This window comes from Asparagus officinalis, chromosome 4, assembly GCF_001876935.1.
Source record: "Asparagus officinalis chromosome 4, Aspof.V1, whole genome shotgun sequence".
Taxonomy (NCBI): Eukaryota; Viridiplantae; Streptophyta; class Magnoliopsida; order Asparagales; family Asparagaceae; genus Asparagus; species Asparagus officinalis.
Window position 1 is genome coordinate 66,952,897 of NC_033797.1, and position 18,028 is coordinate 66,970,924.

The following is an 18,028-nucleotide window of genomic DNA, read 5'->3' on the forward strand; positions in this document are numbered from 1 at the left end:
GGGTGTGGTTATAAAATTAATCCTAAAATCCTATAGCAAAATTATGCATGGGTCAACTTATATTTAAACTTGAGGGATTAGTCTTTGTCTTAAAATACTATTGAGAACTTGGTCAATATTTTTGTTATTTATTAATTTGATATCCTATCTTTATTGATATTTATAAAGAAGGGCTATTGGTTCACACATGCCTCTCTTTAAAATATTAATTGAACACAAGACACCATAAAAAAACATATAACATATAAAGATTTATAAAATTAAAAAAATTCCTATTATTTTTTTTTTGCGATTCACTAAAAATAAACAAATAATTTACACAAGTTCCTAAAAACATTATCTCAAATTATCCCTGCTTTATCCGAGTTTTTCTAATAATTAGATTGAAATTATAATGATTTCTAAGATTACTCTGGCAATAAATATTTGGATTCTTAAGATTATTTTATGTATATTTCAAAATCATATATATTTTTCTAATTAAGTTAAATTCTAATGTAAGTATCATAAGATTGATGTTTTAGCGTGAGATTATGTTTAATTATATCAATATGTGAAGACATTATGTCTTATCTAAATGTGGCATTTCATTTTACTGCTTCATGTTGTAGGGTTTAACTCAGTGTACTCTTTAGTTATTACAAAATCTCAAAAAAAAAGATTATAATAAAATGTTAATGTTAGATGACATTGATGGCTAGCAAAATCTTTGCAGTATCTAGATTGAAGATATATGTCTGGTGTTATGATCATACTATGAGCATCAACTATGTTTATATCCTTTTTAATTTGTTTAAAATATTATATAAAAGGAGGGATTTACAAAGGAGAGATTGATAGTTAAACTATTTAAAATTGATGGTGAAATTTTGAAATAAAAACTATGCATGCACCCATTCGACAAGCTGACTTTCCCTCCCTCTTTCTATCATATATTATTAACAAATATAGAGGAATATTTTAAAAGATAGTTTGAATGTTAAAATATCTAATTCTAAATTTGAAATTTTAAAATAGAAGTCATTCACCCACTTATTTTGAAATTATTTTTAGTTTCAACTATTTGAAGAAAAAAATTCTAGTTCAGATTATCTAATTTTCAATAATCTATATGCTATAAGTCAAGAGTATAAGCATTTGTATGCTCGTATCTATAACAAATAGAAAAAAGAAGTAACTATTCAAAAAACATTTATGTTCAATTCAATTTAGAAACACATGCATATGATTAAAGAAGGAACCCGTATAGACCAAACAAATCAAACAAAAAAATAGACACCTAGTCTTTCAAGCTAGTAATGAGGGTTTAGTTCATGCTGTAGGATCGCTGTAATGGCACTCAAACACTAGAAAGGGGGTTGAATAGTGTTTATGAAATCTAATGCGGAAACTTTAAATTTCAATAAAATAATATCACAAAGAGTAAGAAAGATCAAACCAATGTGTAGACAATCACAGAAAATTGCATACGCAAACACAAGGATTTATACTGGTTCGGTCCTCCAGACCTACATCCAGTCCCCAAGCCTCGCTTGAGATTTCTCCACTATTTCCACTTGCAAAACCGCAAGCACTTGCAACCCGCAAGCAAACCGTACAACCTTGACAATCTTCAATTGCCAATGCCACAACAATCTCTTCTTTCAAGAGATTATCAAACTGAAACAAAATGGTACAACTTTCTCTTCCTATAAGCCTTGATGTGTAGATGTGAGTGACTTACAATAGGCTATAGGAATGGTTTTTGTTCTAGAGTAATGGAGTTTTAATCAAGAACAAAACTGAAATTTTCATGCAGTTTTTCTCTTCAAAATGATCTTAAGAAGTCAAGAAAAACTCAAGTTTATGTAAAGGAATTGATTGATAAAATTTCAGAACTTAACACCTATTTATAGGTATAATTTTCGTTCAAAAATATTCAAAAATAACTGCCAAAAACGTTCACAAAACGTTCATATTCATTTGAAAAATATAGCTGTTGGAAGCACTGTCTGGTCGACCAGATTGAGGCCTGGTCGACCAGACAGACTTTTTGGAAAATGTCTGTCCGAGTCTGGAGCCTCTGGTCGACCAGGTACATATCTGGTCGACCAGACAGAGTTTTTTCTGACTCTATTTCTGGTTTAGTTATATCTGGTCGACCAGATATAACTTTGGTCGGCCAGAACCTATGTTATATACATAGTTTCAATAAATTAATAAGTTATTCATTTGTTGATTATACTTAGGATTATACTTAGAATATTTTCTATGATCTTCTAAGTGATTAGTGTGTGTTGTGTGTGTGATCAAGGCTTGTACAAAGTTTCTAAAAGAAAAGATAAAATTATATCACTCTTATAAATTATATTTTCTTCTTGAAGCGCGAAGTGACTTGATTAACTTCATCTTTTTGATCTTTGAAATCTTGTCTTTGATATAGCCTTAATATCTTGATTGTTGCTTTGAGATATATATCTTGAATCTGCAGTAAAATATGTTAGATAAACAATAATTTGTTATCATCAAAATACAAGAGATATTATAACATCAACCATGTTCCCAACACATGCTATCTGTTTCATATTACTTAGTCTTTATGTAAAACTCAGTGGTGTGAGCACGGGCAAAATACTTGTTGCATATAATTTCAAAACATGCAGATTGTAGCATAAAGCACTGCTATGGGTTATTGGCTTCGCGTGTACTGCACAAAGAGGAAGATGGAGAAATGCTTGTTTTGCGAAAAGAAGATGGACTCTAGGCGCCTTAAATACTGTAAAGCTTTATTCTTTTTCGTCTCTGTAGCTATTTTTGTAAAAATAATCGGAAAAAATGGCATTTTTTCTAATTTTCTTTTGAATGAGAGCAGCAATTGCGGCCTGCTTTCCTTTGTCTTGGGCTTCATGGGCCAATAATCCGCGCAGCGTTTTGTGGGTTTTTAGGCCAGGCTGAAAACCCAACTAAGTCGCAGGTTTTATAATCTTTGCGGGCTAATTATTAACGGGTTGGACCCGTTTCTCCTCGCTCTCGCTCGTAAGCTAGGCTCGGCCGCGATCGCTTAAAACCCTAGTCGCCGTGAGAGACGACTCCGACGATGAGGACGACGAAGGCGAACTTCAAGGAGGTACCTTTTTGTTCTTCTCACTTATTAATTTTATTCCTTTTTCTTCACCTTTATTATTTTTTTTCTCAAATTTCTCTTTTTTTTTGGGTTTTTTTTCGCATTTTGAAATAAAAGGGGTTCATATTGGGTTTTTATTTATCTTGAAGCATTCCCCTCTCTGTCCTAATAAGCTGAGGTAATCGGAGCAAAGATATCTGGAGAGATTGTAAACGGAGAAGAAATTTTGTTTCTCAGGGTTTTTTTTATGATAATAAGCGAATGTTTGAAGCATCTGTATGATTGAAACCCAACAGTAACGTTCGTCATAATACTGATTTCTTGTTACCAGGCACTAGAGTACTTGGCATCAATCGATCCAATCGAACTATGCAATGAAGCGAAAGTTGAACATTGTCGAGCTACCAGAGATCTGAGGAGCTGCGGTCGCCCCGTTCAACATGTTCTTAGCTCCTGCGGGCATGCATCTTTGTGTGCCGAGTGCAGTCAGAGATGTGATTCTTGTCCTATTTGTAGGGTTTCCATTCCAAATAGTGGGAATAGGATCAAGCTTCGCCTTTATTATAAATGCATTGAGGCAGGATTGCTTTCTAAAAGATTCGATGAAAGGTTCCATGAGAAGGATGATGGTGGTGGACATGCGATTGCCGATATACAGCGCTTGTATCGTTTGTTTGATGTTGCGCTAGAAAATAATCTGGTTTCTTTGGTTTGCCATTGTATCCTTTCATTTTTGTTTTTAATGCTAACTTTGATGCAAGCTTTATGCGTACTAGTCTGCTCAATGTTACCTTAATAAGTTCAATAGATGTTACGGATGTTTGCATGGATGAGAATGCTGTATCGAGCGATCCTGTACTTGCTTTTCTTTTGGATGAAGTTGTGGTGAAGGATTGGTGCAGGCAAACATTTATTGGCATCATTCACGATCTTCGAGAAAAATGTATCCAGCTAGAGTTGAAATGCTTTTATATGCAGTGGGTCTTTCATATGTTCTTTTTATCTTACTTCCAGTGAAAAATTAAATTTTTTTAAAAACTTTGTTGTAGATTGTCTTGGAGCAGAAGAAATGAAATCAAAGATATCTTTGTTCCAGAAGATGACATTAAAGCTAACAGGAATTTCAAATGTTCTCGAGGTTATAGTTTCTTCCCTTAATGGAACCTTTTTTGGGCCGATGCATGACATGCATTACCTGCTGGAGAGCATATTGAAGGCTAAGCAGGTTAGATTTCTTATGCTTCACCAGAAGGCTTTAACCATATATATTGGTGAATGTATTTTTAACATTTCATATACTGCACTAGTGTGCTATCCGTCCTTTCTGTAATAGAAATAAGTAAATTTGTGTATGCATTATCAGTGTTTTCAATGCGCGAGGCGCAATGCGGGGCGCAAAGTCAGTTTACGCGTACATGCGCAAGGCGCAATGCGATGCGCGCGCCCGAGCGAAGCGAGGCGCACTCCAGATCACAAAATTTTTGAAGATATACAAGATGCATGAATAATAAATATTTGTGAAATTTCACATAAAAAATGTCAATGACTCAAGATAAAATATATACTACCGGCTCACAAGATAAAATTTCACATGTACGTTAATTTTCATTCAAGCTTGCAAATTATTCAAATTTTCATACTAATATATTGCATCACTAACTATATTGCTAAATTTTATTTTCCTCTTTACAGGTTACAAATGACGAATCAAGTTTCAAATTTCAACTTTCAAGACAACTAGTAGCACAACACCTAGCTCAAATAGCAAGAATCAATACTCGCAGTCTCACACTAAAAATCAAATTGTAGCACATTTTCAACAATTATGACTGATATGTATTAATAAGAACGATGTTGTTGCAATTTCATAATTTCATGACTGCGCATTTCAACCGAACTTTAATCAATCAATCAAGTGATCAACCTCGTCTTAAGACTCTTAAGAGTCAACAGAACTTTAATAATTGCCTAATATCAATTAGCCTATTATTAATCATTAGCCTATTATTAATCAATTAGCCTATTATTAATCAAGTGATCAAACATCAATTAATCATTAGCCTATTATTAATCTAAATAGTCCACAAACCAAACTTAAATAATTTCCTATTATCAATTAAAAAACAGTTTACTGATTTACTATTCCCGTGAGGAGAAGAAGAGGAGAAGAAAAAAAGAAAACACTGTAGCAGGTAAAGAAAATAAAAAAACATTAACAGAAATATTCTGGTGAGAAGAGGAGAAAAAAAGAAAACACTGTAGCAGGTTAAAAAAAATTAAACAACCGAAGATAAAGGAGAACGGAAGACCCAAGTAAAAAAAAGAAAAGAAGAAAAGGAGCTGTCGGAGAACACGAAGCCGAAGAAAAAGATCGAAGAAAAGAAAAGAAAAAAAGGCAAAAAAAGGAAAAAATTACCTGCTGCAGTTTCGTTCTCACCGCCGGCTGCTCGTCGGGGCTTCTCGTCGCTCTCAAGAAGTCGCCGAACTGGAACTGTCGGAGAACACGAAGTTGAAGGGGAGAGACCGAACACGAAGTTGAAGGGGAGAGGAACTGTCGGAGAAGCCAATCACGCTGAAAAGCCCTAATTCTTTGCTTGAGTCGGGTTAGATCTGTTTTCACCCTTTTGGGTTTAAGCTTGAGTCGGGTTTCTACCCGATAGCCCGCGATTTCTTACGCCCATCGCCCTGAAAACAGAGGCGCTCACCTTCCCTACGCAGGCGAAGCGCTCTCGGGCGCTCTCGGGCGAGCGCTTGGCGCAAGTGTAGCGCCCCGCACCTCATGCGGGGCGCTATTTCACTGCGCCGCAGCGCCTTGCGCCCGAGGCGATCGCCCGAGAGCGCCTTTAAAAACACTGTGCATTATACCTTTTATATGTTTTGGTTAATTTAAATGTTAATATTGGTAAATGAACACATTGCATTAAAGCCAATAAAACTTGTTCGAGAGTGAAACCTGTTAGTCCAGTTTTTGAATAAAACATAAAACTAACTGTGTTCAAAAGTGTGGTTTTTGTGAATGAGTAGTGCGTACCTTAGGTCTTCAGTTGCATCCACAAAAATTTCATTTGTGTTGGTATATTTTATGTTACTAGTTGAGATGCACGTGTAATGCACGTGGTTAAATATCATTATTACTTAACTTGATAAAAATAGAATAAAAAGAAAAAAAGAAAAAAAAAAAAAGTTTTTTGTGGGATTGATTGTCAACTTAATAATCTCTCTCAAATAAAATATTGTAATTATTTTCTTCAACCCAGATTGTGGTCACGTGATCTACTATTTGTGAGTTATAAATACATTAATCTAGTACAACATCTCTGTTTATTAGTATCTTAAATTATTCAAAAGATGGGTGATCATTCAATTCGTAAAGAAATTTTGCATATGAATTTACTTGCAATATGTCCATTAAACTTTTAGTTATGGTTTGAGTCGTTTGACTCATATTCACATTAATTTGTAGTTGTAGTTTTACTCATATTTACATTATCTAATATTCTCATTCAATTTTATAGCTCATTCTTCGTACCATAGAAGTAAATTTGAAAGTATAAAGAATTATTTTCTTACGAAATTAGAGCAGGGAAATTATGATATATTTCATTATGTGCTCTAAATATAAAAATTTCTTTTTTCTTTGATGCAAGGTCCTTATCAAATCTTGCTCCAAACGATGTGCATGAAAAATGCTATTATAACTCACTTGCCTAAGCTAATTGTATTGTTTAGTGCATATAACTCATCTAGAATATCTGCATTCGCTAAGTGGATTTTGTTGTTATGAGAACAAAATGTTAGGCTTGCATTTAAACTTTTTGGCTATGTAAAAGACACAAGAATTTGGAGTGCACAGCTTATATATCGTAAAGAACATACGGGTTTATGAATAATTTTCCCTAATAACGATATTATTACGACGATATCACTATTTAGTATTAAATCAATTTTATTATATAAGATTACATAACCCTTTTTAATAAATTATAAAGTATATATATAGAAGCCTCGATACTTATAGCTAGTAGTTGGGCTCCATAAAATAAGTTAACTTTACATTGTAGTTGCTAATGGTAGTACTGTTAGTAATGTCATTACTTTTCCTCTTTATCTTATTATTCACGTTTTTCTGATGTAAGTTCTCTTTTGCTAACCACTCAATTAACTATATTTAGTTTTTATAATATTAGAATTTAGAATATTCTCTTCTGAAAAGTGTTGACATGATTTTGTTTAAAAATATATACACATAGTAGCAATAATATATATACTTCAGTTCAACTTAAACATTGACTTGGAGCCATTTAGAATGATGTCATTTCTACGCTAGAATAGTGATATAGTGATTACACAATCCAAAAATCAAAGAAATTTTTACAAAGGAAAAGTACTTAAAATATCAAATTAATAATTAATTTATAAAATATACATCAACAATACAGATAGCTATAGAAAATAAGGTATATATCTTCATGAATATTCCATAGTGAGTGACCAATTATATTCATCTAAATTTAAGCATAAATAATTATTATTTTAGTTACTAATTTGATACGCGTAACTACGGAATAAATCTCAAGCAAAAAATAGGAACTGAAGTTGTATTATCCTGTAGGTAAATAAATAAATAAATATTATTAGAGCTCCTCTTTATATTAAACTTAAAAGTAATAATTTAAATTATTAATCGTCAAATATTAGTTCATGTGAGAAAGTAAAGTAATGTATGGTCTATATACTTATACAGTTAATCAATCAAATATATTAAAATTATGATGACCACAATCAAAATTATATAGTGAGTTCACATCAACTATAATTTATAAAATAAAATACATTAAAGACAAGATCCTTTTAACCACTATATAGATTGTCTAAATTTTTTTGCATATATAAACTATACTGCCTAGGAAAAGTGATGGACGCACTTAATTATGGCCTAATAATCTTAAGAATGACTTACACTTTAATATCATCATTAATTGATGTATCTATGTATTACACTGAAAATACAATAAAAATTTAGAAAACTACAAGAGACAAACTCAAATTTTTTTAAAAATTATAAAAAAACCCTAAAATTTTATAATTTACAAATACACAAAACTATTAAACATTACATTGAAATCAAGGAATTATAAAAAATCATTAAAAATTTTAAACTTTGGAGGGGTAATTTGTAATGCACTAAACTTTAAGGGTGTTTTTTTTATAAATTTTATAACTTAATAGATTTTTAATTAGTTATGTTCTTTTCAAGAAAGTTATGGGTAATATTGATCATGAATTTTTTTCCTAAATCTATACTTTTAAAGGGAGTATGATATTTTTAGCAAATTTTTAATTTTCTAGGGGTTTTTAGTAATTTGTATATTCATTTTAGTGTCTTTAGGCTAGAAATTCTCATTGTGTTTTTTTTTTGTAAATTATGAATTTTAGGGGTTTTTTGTAATTTTTTAAACTTATACGTCTTTTCTACATATTGTAAATTATTTATAGATTATTTATAATTCCTATGTTTTCAATTTACTAATGAGTTTGAAATTCTCAGGGTATTTTTTATAAAATTTAAATTTTGAGGGTTTATGTATAAATTTTGAAACTTTAAGGATGTTTTCTTAAATTATAAATTATGTATGGAATATTTATAATCCTTATATTTTTAATGTACTGTTAAGTTGGAAATTATCAAGATTTTTATAAATTTTACAATTTTGATGGTTTTATTTACAATTTGTAAAAAGTTCAGAGTGTATATTGCAAATTCCATAAATTTGGTTTTTTTTGTGTTATTTGTCGGTTTTTAATGTGTTTAAATGTTTGAAATATTTAAGGTGTTTTTTATAAATTTTAAATTTTTAGGAGTGTTTCTGTAATTTTTAAAACTTACAATATATTTTCTCAAAAGTAAAAAAATGTTCAGTTGCTAGCTAGCATATGTTTTTCTGATTTCTTACTGAATTGAAATAAGCAAAGTTTATAATTTTTAAAATGTTTTAATAAAAATTTGAATTTGTAAGGGTGTTTTTGCAATTTAAAAAACTTGGAGGATATTTTTTTCAAAGTTTAAATACTTTTAGGTGGCTAGCACATGTGTTTTAGATTTTGCTACGAACTGAAATAAGTAAAGGATTTGAAATTTATCAAACATATCTCATTTATCCAATAACATGCTAAGTCTCATTATGAATAGGATAAATCATTTAATTATTAATTCAAAGAATATAGGATACTTAGTATAGATTAGGATAACGATGTAATATTCAAAAAAGTTAAGGATAATATTGACTATGGAAAGATTTTTCTGAACTCGTACTTTTAAAGGGAGTATGATGATAATGTTTACACTTTTTAGGCATGTTTGGATGCCTCAATCCTAATGATTCGAGCACAGATTCCATAATCCTGAAGGATCTAGGAAGCCAGATAATGCTCTGTGTGGCTTATCAATACAGACTGAAATAGTAAAGAACTAAGGATTCAAATCCCAAAAATGGCCCAATCTTTTTGGATCTGGCAAAAGTGGTTGTTACCAAATTTTGTAATCCAAAGGATTTCTCTTGTTTGCAAGAGTACATTTTGGATGAAACCAGGTGACTTATGATGGAGTTAATGGGTACTCAAAACTCACTTTTGTGTTGTAATCTAAAGGATTGCTTCACTTAAACATGTGTGATCCAGTGGAGTTTTAATTGAAAAGAAATCCAATCGATATTCACTCTTAAAAATTTCAACGAGCACTGATCCGCTTGCTGGTACTTTATAGGATGTTAAGATTTTATGATATTCTACTGATTGTAAAATTAGTTCTATTTTCGCAATTCTTAGTCTTTCCTGGGCAACTATATAGACAAACATGTTTTGAATTATATCAGTAATTAGAATTAGATTATATTACTGTAATGTCATGAAGTATTGTCTTTATAATTTATGTTTACACTTTTTCAGCACCTGGAGATAATGATTTGGTGTGTTCGACATCAATTCTTAGAGAACATCCCGTCTCAGCATGCTAATTACACCTCATGGATTTTCCATTTCCATGAAAAGAAAGCAGCTGCAGTGAAGCGAGCGTGGCCTGACATTTCAAGTTATCCAGAAGTTTCTTCTGGGTCAAAATCAGCACTCTTTATTGAAGAAGCACTATCAAATCTAGGTATAGGACACAACATAGCTGAGGGAATGGAAGAAGTTGACATTTTTTGCCTGCGAGATGAAAATTCACCACTTTTACAGTCCGAGATAGATGAGGCCAATAAGAACGAGGAACTCTATCCTTTTGAAAATGTGCGAGCTGCTACTGATACTCTCTTTCTACACGGAACATCAGATATGGTGGTTGCAAAACGTGCAATAGTATCCTTATTTGTATTGTTACATTTCCTTCTACTTGACATTTATTATGTTTTCTACTTTCTATAGGTTGTTTGTTTCCTTAATATTTGAAGTTTTTATATTATCTATTTGACCGACATTGGAGTACACCTGATACGGAATGGAGACATTTAATCAATGATTTTGCTGCGTCATTCGATATAAGCAGACACTCAGTACTAGAATCTTTAACATATTACCTTCTGGATGATCATTCAGACCAGGCACTTCAGGTAGTTATATTCTGCACTATTTCTTGTTCCATTTTGTTGGTTTATGGAGATAACCTCTTTTCCACTGGCAGCTGCGTGTGATATGAAATTTACTTGCATTTTGCAATTCGGATGTTAGACATTCATTGCGCTTTTAGATTAGTACGAAGCCACATGGTTGTCTGGTTGAATTTTTAAAGCAAACGTTCTCTTTTATTGAAAATTTTGTTAATACTTGTGGGCAAAGTTTTCTTAAGGTGGTGACAATTGGTTAGTTCATGATTAGTAAAGAGTAGTGTTTAGGTTTTATACATCTCATTACGTGTCATGCTTCAAATTGCAGCTTTGGAGGTTTTAGAAATACATGTTTCATATACTCTTACGTATCTCCTATGTAAGTTAACTTCTTTTTTCCCTTTCTGAATGTCAAGTTTTTGTGTATAATTGGTGCTGAAAACGTGACTTGGACTTAGCCTGAACCAACCCAGTCTTCAGATTGAAGTTGTTAAGATCCAAAGCCTAGTCCTGTTGATGGAGTTGACCTTCAATGGGCTTTACCTTGGTGCCTTTTCAGTTTCTTTTCGGAGCTGGGCTCACACTGTCCAAGCTTAAGTACAACAGGCCAAGCAAAAGTCTTCTACGATATTTTAGAAACCTGTTGGGTATAGAGTTTTCCCCCCAGTGTCAGCAAAACCTAGGTGGCCAGTCTTAATTTCTTTTTCTTCTTAAAAGTTTCATTAGTAATCTCTGGCCTACTCATCTCTCAGATTGCAAAATTTATCTCCCACGCCATCTCTGTACTAGGTCGCAATTGGTAATATGTAATCAAGGATACTGTATGATACAGGTATCTTGAAATGACTCATCCTGGTAATTTACAGATACATAGATACGTATGGAAAGAAATTATAAGTGTGAATTGACATATTTCTAATATGTATAAGTAAGATTTTTATGGTTTAAGAAAGCACGACAATTTAGCTAATGTAAAAGATATCATGTTAAATAATTTAATAGTTACTACATCAACTATAATTCTTCATTGAGAGAAAAGGGATAGATTATGTTATTGCATCTATAAGTGAAATATAACTGTCATCTTATTATTAGACTTTTAACTTCTTAATCTCGGATGTTATCTTTAATATCCTTGGAACACATTACAAATTTTCGGATACACCGTTAAAGGTATTTGGCAGGTAATCATTAAGTATCTAAGTATTTGGGGGTTGGATATCAATTGGATACAGGCAGATTGGCTTTATTGCTGTATGCATGGGACAGTCTTAAACCAAATTGAACTACTACTAAAGCGCTTCTCATTAATCATTATCATCAATATTTAACACCTTTTCATATTGAGCTGGTATCTTTATAACTTAAAAAGTAACTCTCCCGTGAGTAGACTCCATTAAAAGACCAACTAAAATTTTCATTGCTCGGTAACTAATCATCAGTTTTTATAGTCTTCCTGGCCACATAAACACTACAATGGAAGTTCTAGCCAATAGCAAATGTTGACAGGTGAGGAAAACTCAAGCTCATGAAACTAGGAATATTACAGGCCAAAGATTTGCAATGAGAATTATTTTTTTCTCATTGAAGAGCTAAAGGCAAAAAAAAAAAAATTCAAATTTTGTCAAATATTGACAGAACTTTACGTATTATATAGACTCTATGAGGATAAAACAGATTATCACCAAATGCCACCCTCCTAAAGTATAAGCAGTTAGGGTCATCCCAGCAAAAAATTTAGAGAATTCATGGAGCCTAATTGCTGAATCATTTAGCTTATGTATTACTCTATGGACAGTCTATTCGGATGTTTTGGGTAATAACTGAAGGATAGAAGAACACAAAATGCAGTAAACTCAAGTGTCATTGTGCCTGGAGTTGTATAGTTCGGCTCCAGTTGTTTCTCTGCCACCTATCAGCATCTACTTGCCTCCACTTGTATATAATGCTTGTATAAAAGTTTATTGCAGAATTGCAGATGAACCTTTATGAGTATGAGCTTTATGTTATTAAATACAAAACTGTTGTGAACTAATATGTTATTTTGTGAGAAATTTGGACTTTGAGATAGCCTGGAGAGCTCTTATTATTTTTGAAAATATATGTGAAGTGCTAATTTTCACCAGCTATGGTCATAAAGGAGTGTCCTGTGATTTAACCGTTCCTGAAGCTTCCGTAGTTGTTAGTGCTTATGTTCTTATTATTACTCATATGCAGTTGTCAATCTATTCTTATGATAGGAGGCCACTAATCTTCTATTAGAAATTGCTGGTCTGGAGACACATCCGAAGATAGCACAAGTTTTAATTGAACGTCAGCGTCCTGATGTTGCACTGACCGTTTTAAGATGTAGTGGGCGTGATGGCTTCTCTGCCTATCCAAAATCTGAGCATGACAGCCTCCTATGCATCAATCTGAAAGAAGCAATTACAGCTATTCGCGTCAATATTGAGTGTGGTCTGTTAACAGAATCCTTTATGTATCAAAGGGTGCACTGTTCAAAAGTGAAGGAATTAGAATTGAAAAATAAATCTTCTGAGGCATTTTCCAGCAGTTCTAGATCGAACTCTTGGATATATCATGTTGAGGTTTTGATAACTGAAATTTGCAACCTCTGTATCAGAATGAACCTGGTGGACAGAATGATTGAATTGCCTTGGAACTCCGACGAAGAAAAATTTCTCCATAAGTCTCTCTTCGCGCATGCCTGTCAAAACCCTGCTTCAATATATGGCAGTCTACTTGTGGTGTTTTATTTGCAGGTAACTCCTAGTCCCAGTTTACTTTCCCTTGTGCTGTGCCATCATTTTAATCTGCTATATTACCTAGTTTTATTATGATCCAAACAGTAATGTTACCCTCTTCTTGAATTCTGCTATTTTCTTGTGCTGCATCCATGACTTTGTTTAGAGCTCGGCAATAATACACAAGTTGCACATTTGCCAGGCTGTTTGCCATTAAATGACGTTCTTATGAGGAAGTCTACGAAGTCAAGAAACTCCTGTGTCTCCAATGATGTGGAGGCTAGTCACAAACAAGATGGCAAATTCCAAGTTACCGTGACAAATCCGGCTGAACCATTGATTAGCTGGTTGGTGGCTTTTGTAAAACCACAAATATGCTGTCTGGTTGGAACCTACCTTACTGGGTTAGTTGTAAACATAGAAGTCAGGAACATGGTACGCTATAGCGAACCGCAACTCGGGTTCAATCGTTCCGGATTATCGTGGAACACGACACGATTCACCAACTCCAGCGACCAAATTTAGAATTCAAACCCATTAAAAGTTTAAAAAATAACTCTTTAAAGAATAAACAACAAAAAACGTGGGAAATTAAGCAAATAAAGTATGCGTATTTTAATTACAACGTGATTCTCAAGGCTCTGTTATCATTACTGATATCAACTAGCATTTAAGAACCGAACGTAAAATGTACGACATTCCCTGGCATGCCATATAAGCCTACCCCCTCGTAACCAATTCCTAATGAGTGGCGTACCACACTCCAATACCCGTCCCGTGAACCGAGACGAATCGGGTTCCACGCAACTATGGTTATAAATATGGAAAAAAGACATCACAAATTATTCTTGCAGTAACGATATCATGAGGAATTATCCTTATTTCCCATTATTTTTTTGGAAAAGCTTCTTAATATTGTCTACAGGCCCATTTGTCTTTGATCAGATTTAAGCTGATGTTTTGTTTAGATCCGTTAATATCATTCTCCCGGACTGTCTTCACGTTGTTGGAAGCTTATATTACTGTAATAGAATTATTATTAGGGCTATACTGTTGAACATTAGCAGAGTGAAGTGAGCATTAACTAGGAAATAAATGATGGATTTTCTGGTAGTTAACGTCCTTTTATGCATGAGAGGTCCATCTATGAACTTTGTTTATTTATATAATTGATGGGGGAGATTGGAGAAGAACATGGAGATGTATTCGCAGTTTTCACTGATATAGAAAAGGCTTGTGATAGGACCTAGGCATATAGCATGAGGACTTGAGGGTGACAAGCTAGGGGTAATATTGATGTGATCAAGGGTTTTACAATGGAGTTTACTAGTGAGAGAGAAATTTGAGATGTACTACGTTTAGTACTGTACTATCACACCAATGGCTATTAGGACTAGATTATAGAAAATTTAAAGGTAGAAATGTGAAGAAAATCTTAAATTTTAAAAATGTTTTGAGCCTAGGATGATGCAGTCCTTAGTGTCAAAAACTTGAATGTGAAAGAAGATGTGGGCCTGATCCACATTGTTCAAGAAGCCTTACATTGATTGCTTTTATTACCATTCATGATGGTGGGATTGTGGAGAATGCTAGTCATAAAATTAAGAAAGATGGCTGAAACACAGACGTCCTACTTTAATATTACCACCAATGGAAAATGACGCAAGTTCCATTACCCCGGTTTCCTTCTCTCGTTCATAAGTAAACTAGTCAATGGTGGCAGGGTAGTAACTGATCTATCACTTCGGAACTTCAACTAAACCAACCCATTTAAGGACCCCTATGCTACACCATATATTTTTCTTCACCCCGTAGTTCACATCATTTTCTCAAGCGAGTACAGAAGATCCATTTAATCAAACATAGTTTTCTGAGATTGCTATGGGACCAGTATGTTTCCATAATGTCTGCAATTAGGCAAGAGGAAACATATCCAAGGAGTAGCTGGAACGAATGAGTACATGGATGCACAATGATATACTGCAGAATTAAATAATATGGCACCTGTAAGAAGATAGCTTCAAACTGAGACCTCAGTGAAAGAGGATTGTCCCTGACCACTCGTATTTATGAGTGCTGCAGATGGCTGTAATGGGATCGTAATTGAGAAAGCTGTTCTGGCTAAAGGTGGACTACCTGGTAGGATGGTTTGGAGGGATGAACTAAAGAAGAAAAATATTGTTATATTGTATGTTGCTAGCATGCTAGGTTTATCAACCTTCAACCCTTAGTGGAGCTTAAGTTCAAAGTAAAACTGACACAATCACTCCTAGAAAATTTGGGATCTGAAGGCTTTTGAGGTTTTGGTTCTTCTTATAGTAGGCCTGGCTAGATTATGCTCTATAAATCTCGGATGATTCTTGAAGTTGTCAATGATATGGTGTCGCCATTTCTTTTTTGGTTGCTTTAACTAACTGTTTGATTTATGTTGTGTACTGACTTGGTTTTTTGGCACTCGTGAAATAATCATCTAAGAAGACATACCATAAAACAGTTGTCTTTGTTATTCTCAGTGTAGGTTTCTTGATTAATTCTTTCAATAGTATTCTAATGGAACAATATTATGCTAAATTTATGTTTCATTTCCATGTCAGCGCTATCGGTACATAGAAGCAGATCAAGTAGACTGTAAACTTCGGAGTTTGGAGCAGAACTTTACGGAGACTGCTAATGAGGATATCAAATGCAGGATAAATTCAATAAGTCACTGGAGAACAGGATTAGTTGTAAGCTTATCCTGACTTTACTATAGTTTTATTTGAGACTTTCACATTATGTTCTCTGTAGTATCCATACCTGGGTAGTCTCCATAACTTCCCCCCTTTCTTTCTTGTGTGTCTTATCTAGATTTAAGTATTATTATGATTAGCTTGATCACATTTGGGGTTTTGCTGCTTCCAAGCTTACCCAATGTTCTGTGTTATCTAGCTTCTTTTCATTGTTATAAATGTAGTGCTTATATATAAAGAGCAGATTTGGCACATGCCACTCTACTTATGTGTTGATATGTAAGGTTTCTCCATGTGATGGCCATACATGACCATATGAGGCGTTTTTCAGACAACCTACCGCAAGGGGTAGCTATAACTTCATGTAGAAATTCGTTATACATAAATGCATGGAAGCGTTTCAAACAAATTAGTAGATTACTAGAATCTTTCAAGAGCCTTACACGGAAAATTTTGCTTATAAATTTTTACGATGAAGGCGTAGAACCTTGATAAGCTGTGACTCTAGTCTGTTGCATATCTGTTTGGATACAATTGTTTAATGATCGTTTGAGAAGCATATCATGGGACACTGATCTAACACTAGTCTTGTAAACTATAATGGCATTAATTGGATACGGAGGCCTACGCGAGAAGAGTTTATACCTTGCGAATACTATAATTCCATTACTTCTGTTTGTCGACTCAAATGATTCTTTTAGTGTTTGTTTCCAAAAGTGCTTTTCACAGAATGTAAAAGACTAGTTTCTGTAGTTTGTACCTTAAAGCATTTTAATTTTGCTTCTTTAATTTTGAACCAAATTTGAACAGGAAAAGTGCCTAGAATTGCTTCCTGAGGTGCAGATACAAGAAGCAAGGGCTGGAAGGACTGCTGATTTTGATCTATCTTCATCCCACAATGTGCCAATGCATTTTGAGTCAGATTCCGTTAGTATGCTATCAAATCATGCTACCATATTGACTTCCTCAACTGCAAAGCCATCTATATTTCTTCACGAGAGTACTAGATCCTTTCCTTTTAGAAACCCTTCACATGATGTGATGAAAAATTTTACTAGCAGCATGAATAATGCCCATTTGGAGCCAGGCAAAAGGGCATCATCCATTCTTCAGAACAGTTTTCTTTCTCCTTTGGGCGGTTCTTCCAGAATGAAGTCTGTAGTTGGTGGAGTTTCTTTGGGTCCCTACAATTGGAGCCGCTCTCCTCCAGATGGTATAACTTCTGATATCCAACGTCATCAATCTGCTGGCTTCTCACTCTCTGCTAGTTTTCAATCTAAACCACAAAGTGTGGCCCTTAGATCTCAGAATGGCAATCAGCTTCGTGCTGAAAGTGCTGTGAAACTAAAAAGTGTTGAAGATTTCCAGTCATGCAATTTGAAAATAACTACTGAAGATCACAATGATCTGATGGATACTTCACTTAGTAATGGGTTTTCAAAAAAGCCAACTCGTAATCAGCAGCCAAAAGGGTAAGTGACATTAGGATTATGCTGCATCATCCAAGTATATCTACTGCAGGTTATGGACTTAAAAAAGTTATTGACAAGTTGTCTCTTTACATTTGTAGTTCTGGATTCAAGGTGGAGATCTGATGAATCGAGTGAAGAAGATGAGCCAGAGCAGGGGGTTCACCAGCACACGAGTGGTAGAACTCTGTTCTCTGATCGAAGACCCGCAAGATTTTCCAGATCAAAGATGGGTCTGAATGATTTGTGAAACTTGAGCATGGGTTTTGTTTTTTTGGGGGCTGATTATTGTTGTAGGCTGAGAGATTGCTGCAGGTATTAGTTTCATTTTGTTGGATGGTTGTGCTATTATGTTGTTGTGGCCTCAAGTGATGTCTACAATGGA

The 18,028-nt window shown here is 33.8% G+C and overlaps 1 protein-coding gene across 1 annotated transcript; it reads left to right on the plus strand.

Moving 5' to 3' along the window:
- On the plus strand, positions 2,978-17,666 carry LOC109837633 (E3 ubiquitin-protein ligase HOS1). Its single transcript, XM_020405955.1, has 9 exons — positions 2,978-3,106; positions 3,435-3,822; positions 3,912-4,046; positions 4,153-4,328; positions 10,049-10,456; positions 10,549-10,707; positions 12,942-13,463; positions 16,040-16,171; positions 16,985-17,666. Exons 1-9 carry the CDS (start codon positions 3,077-3,079, stop codon positions 17,648-17,650), a joined length of 2,616 nt encoding a protein of 871 aa, XP_020261544.1. The 5' UTR covers positions 2,978-3,076; the 3' UTR covers positions 17,651-17,666.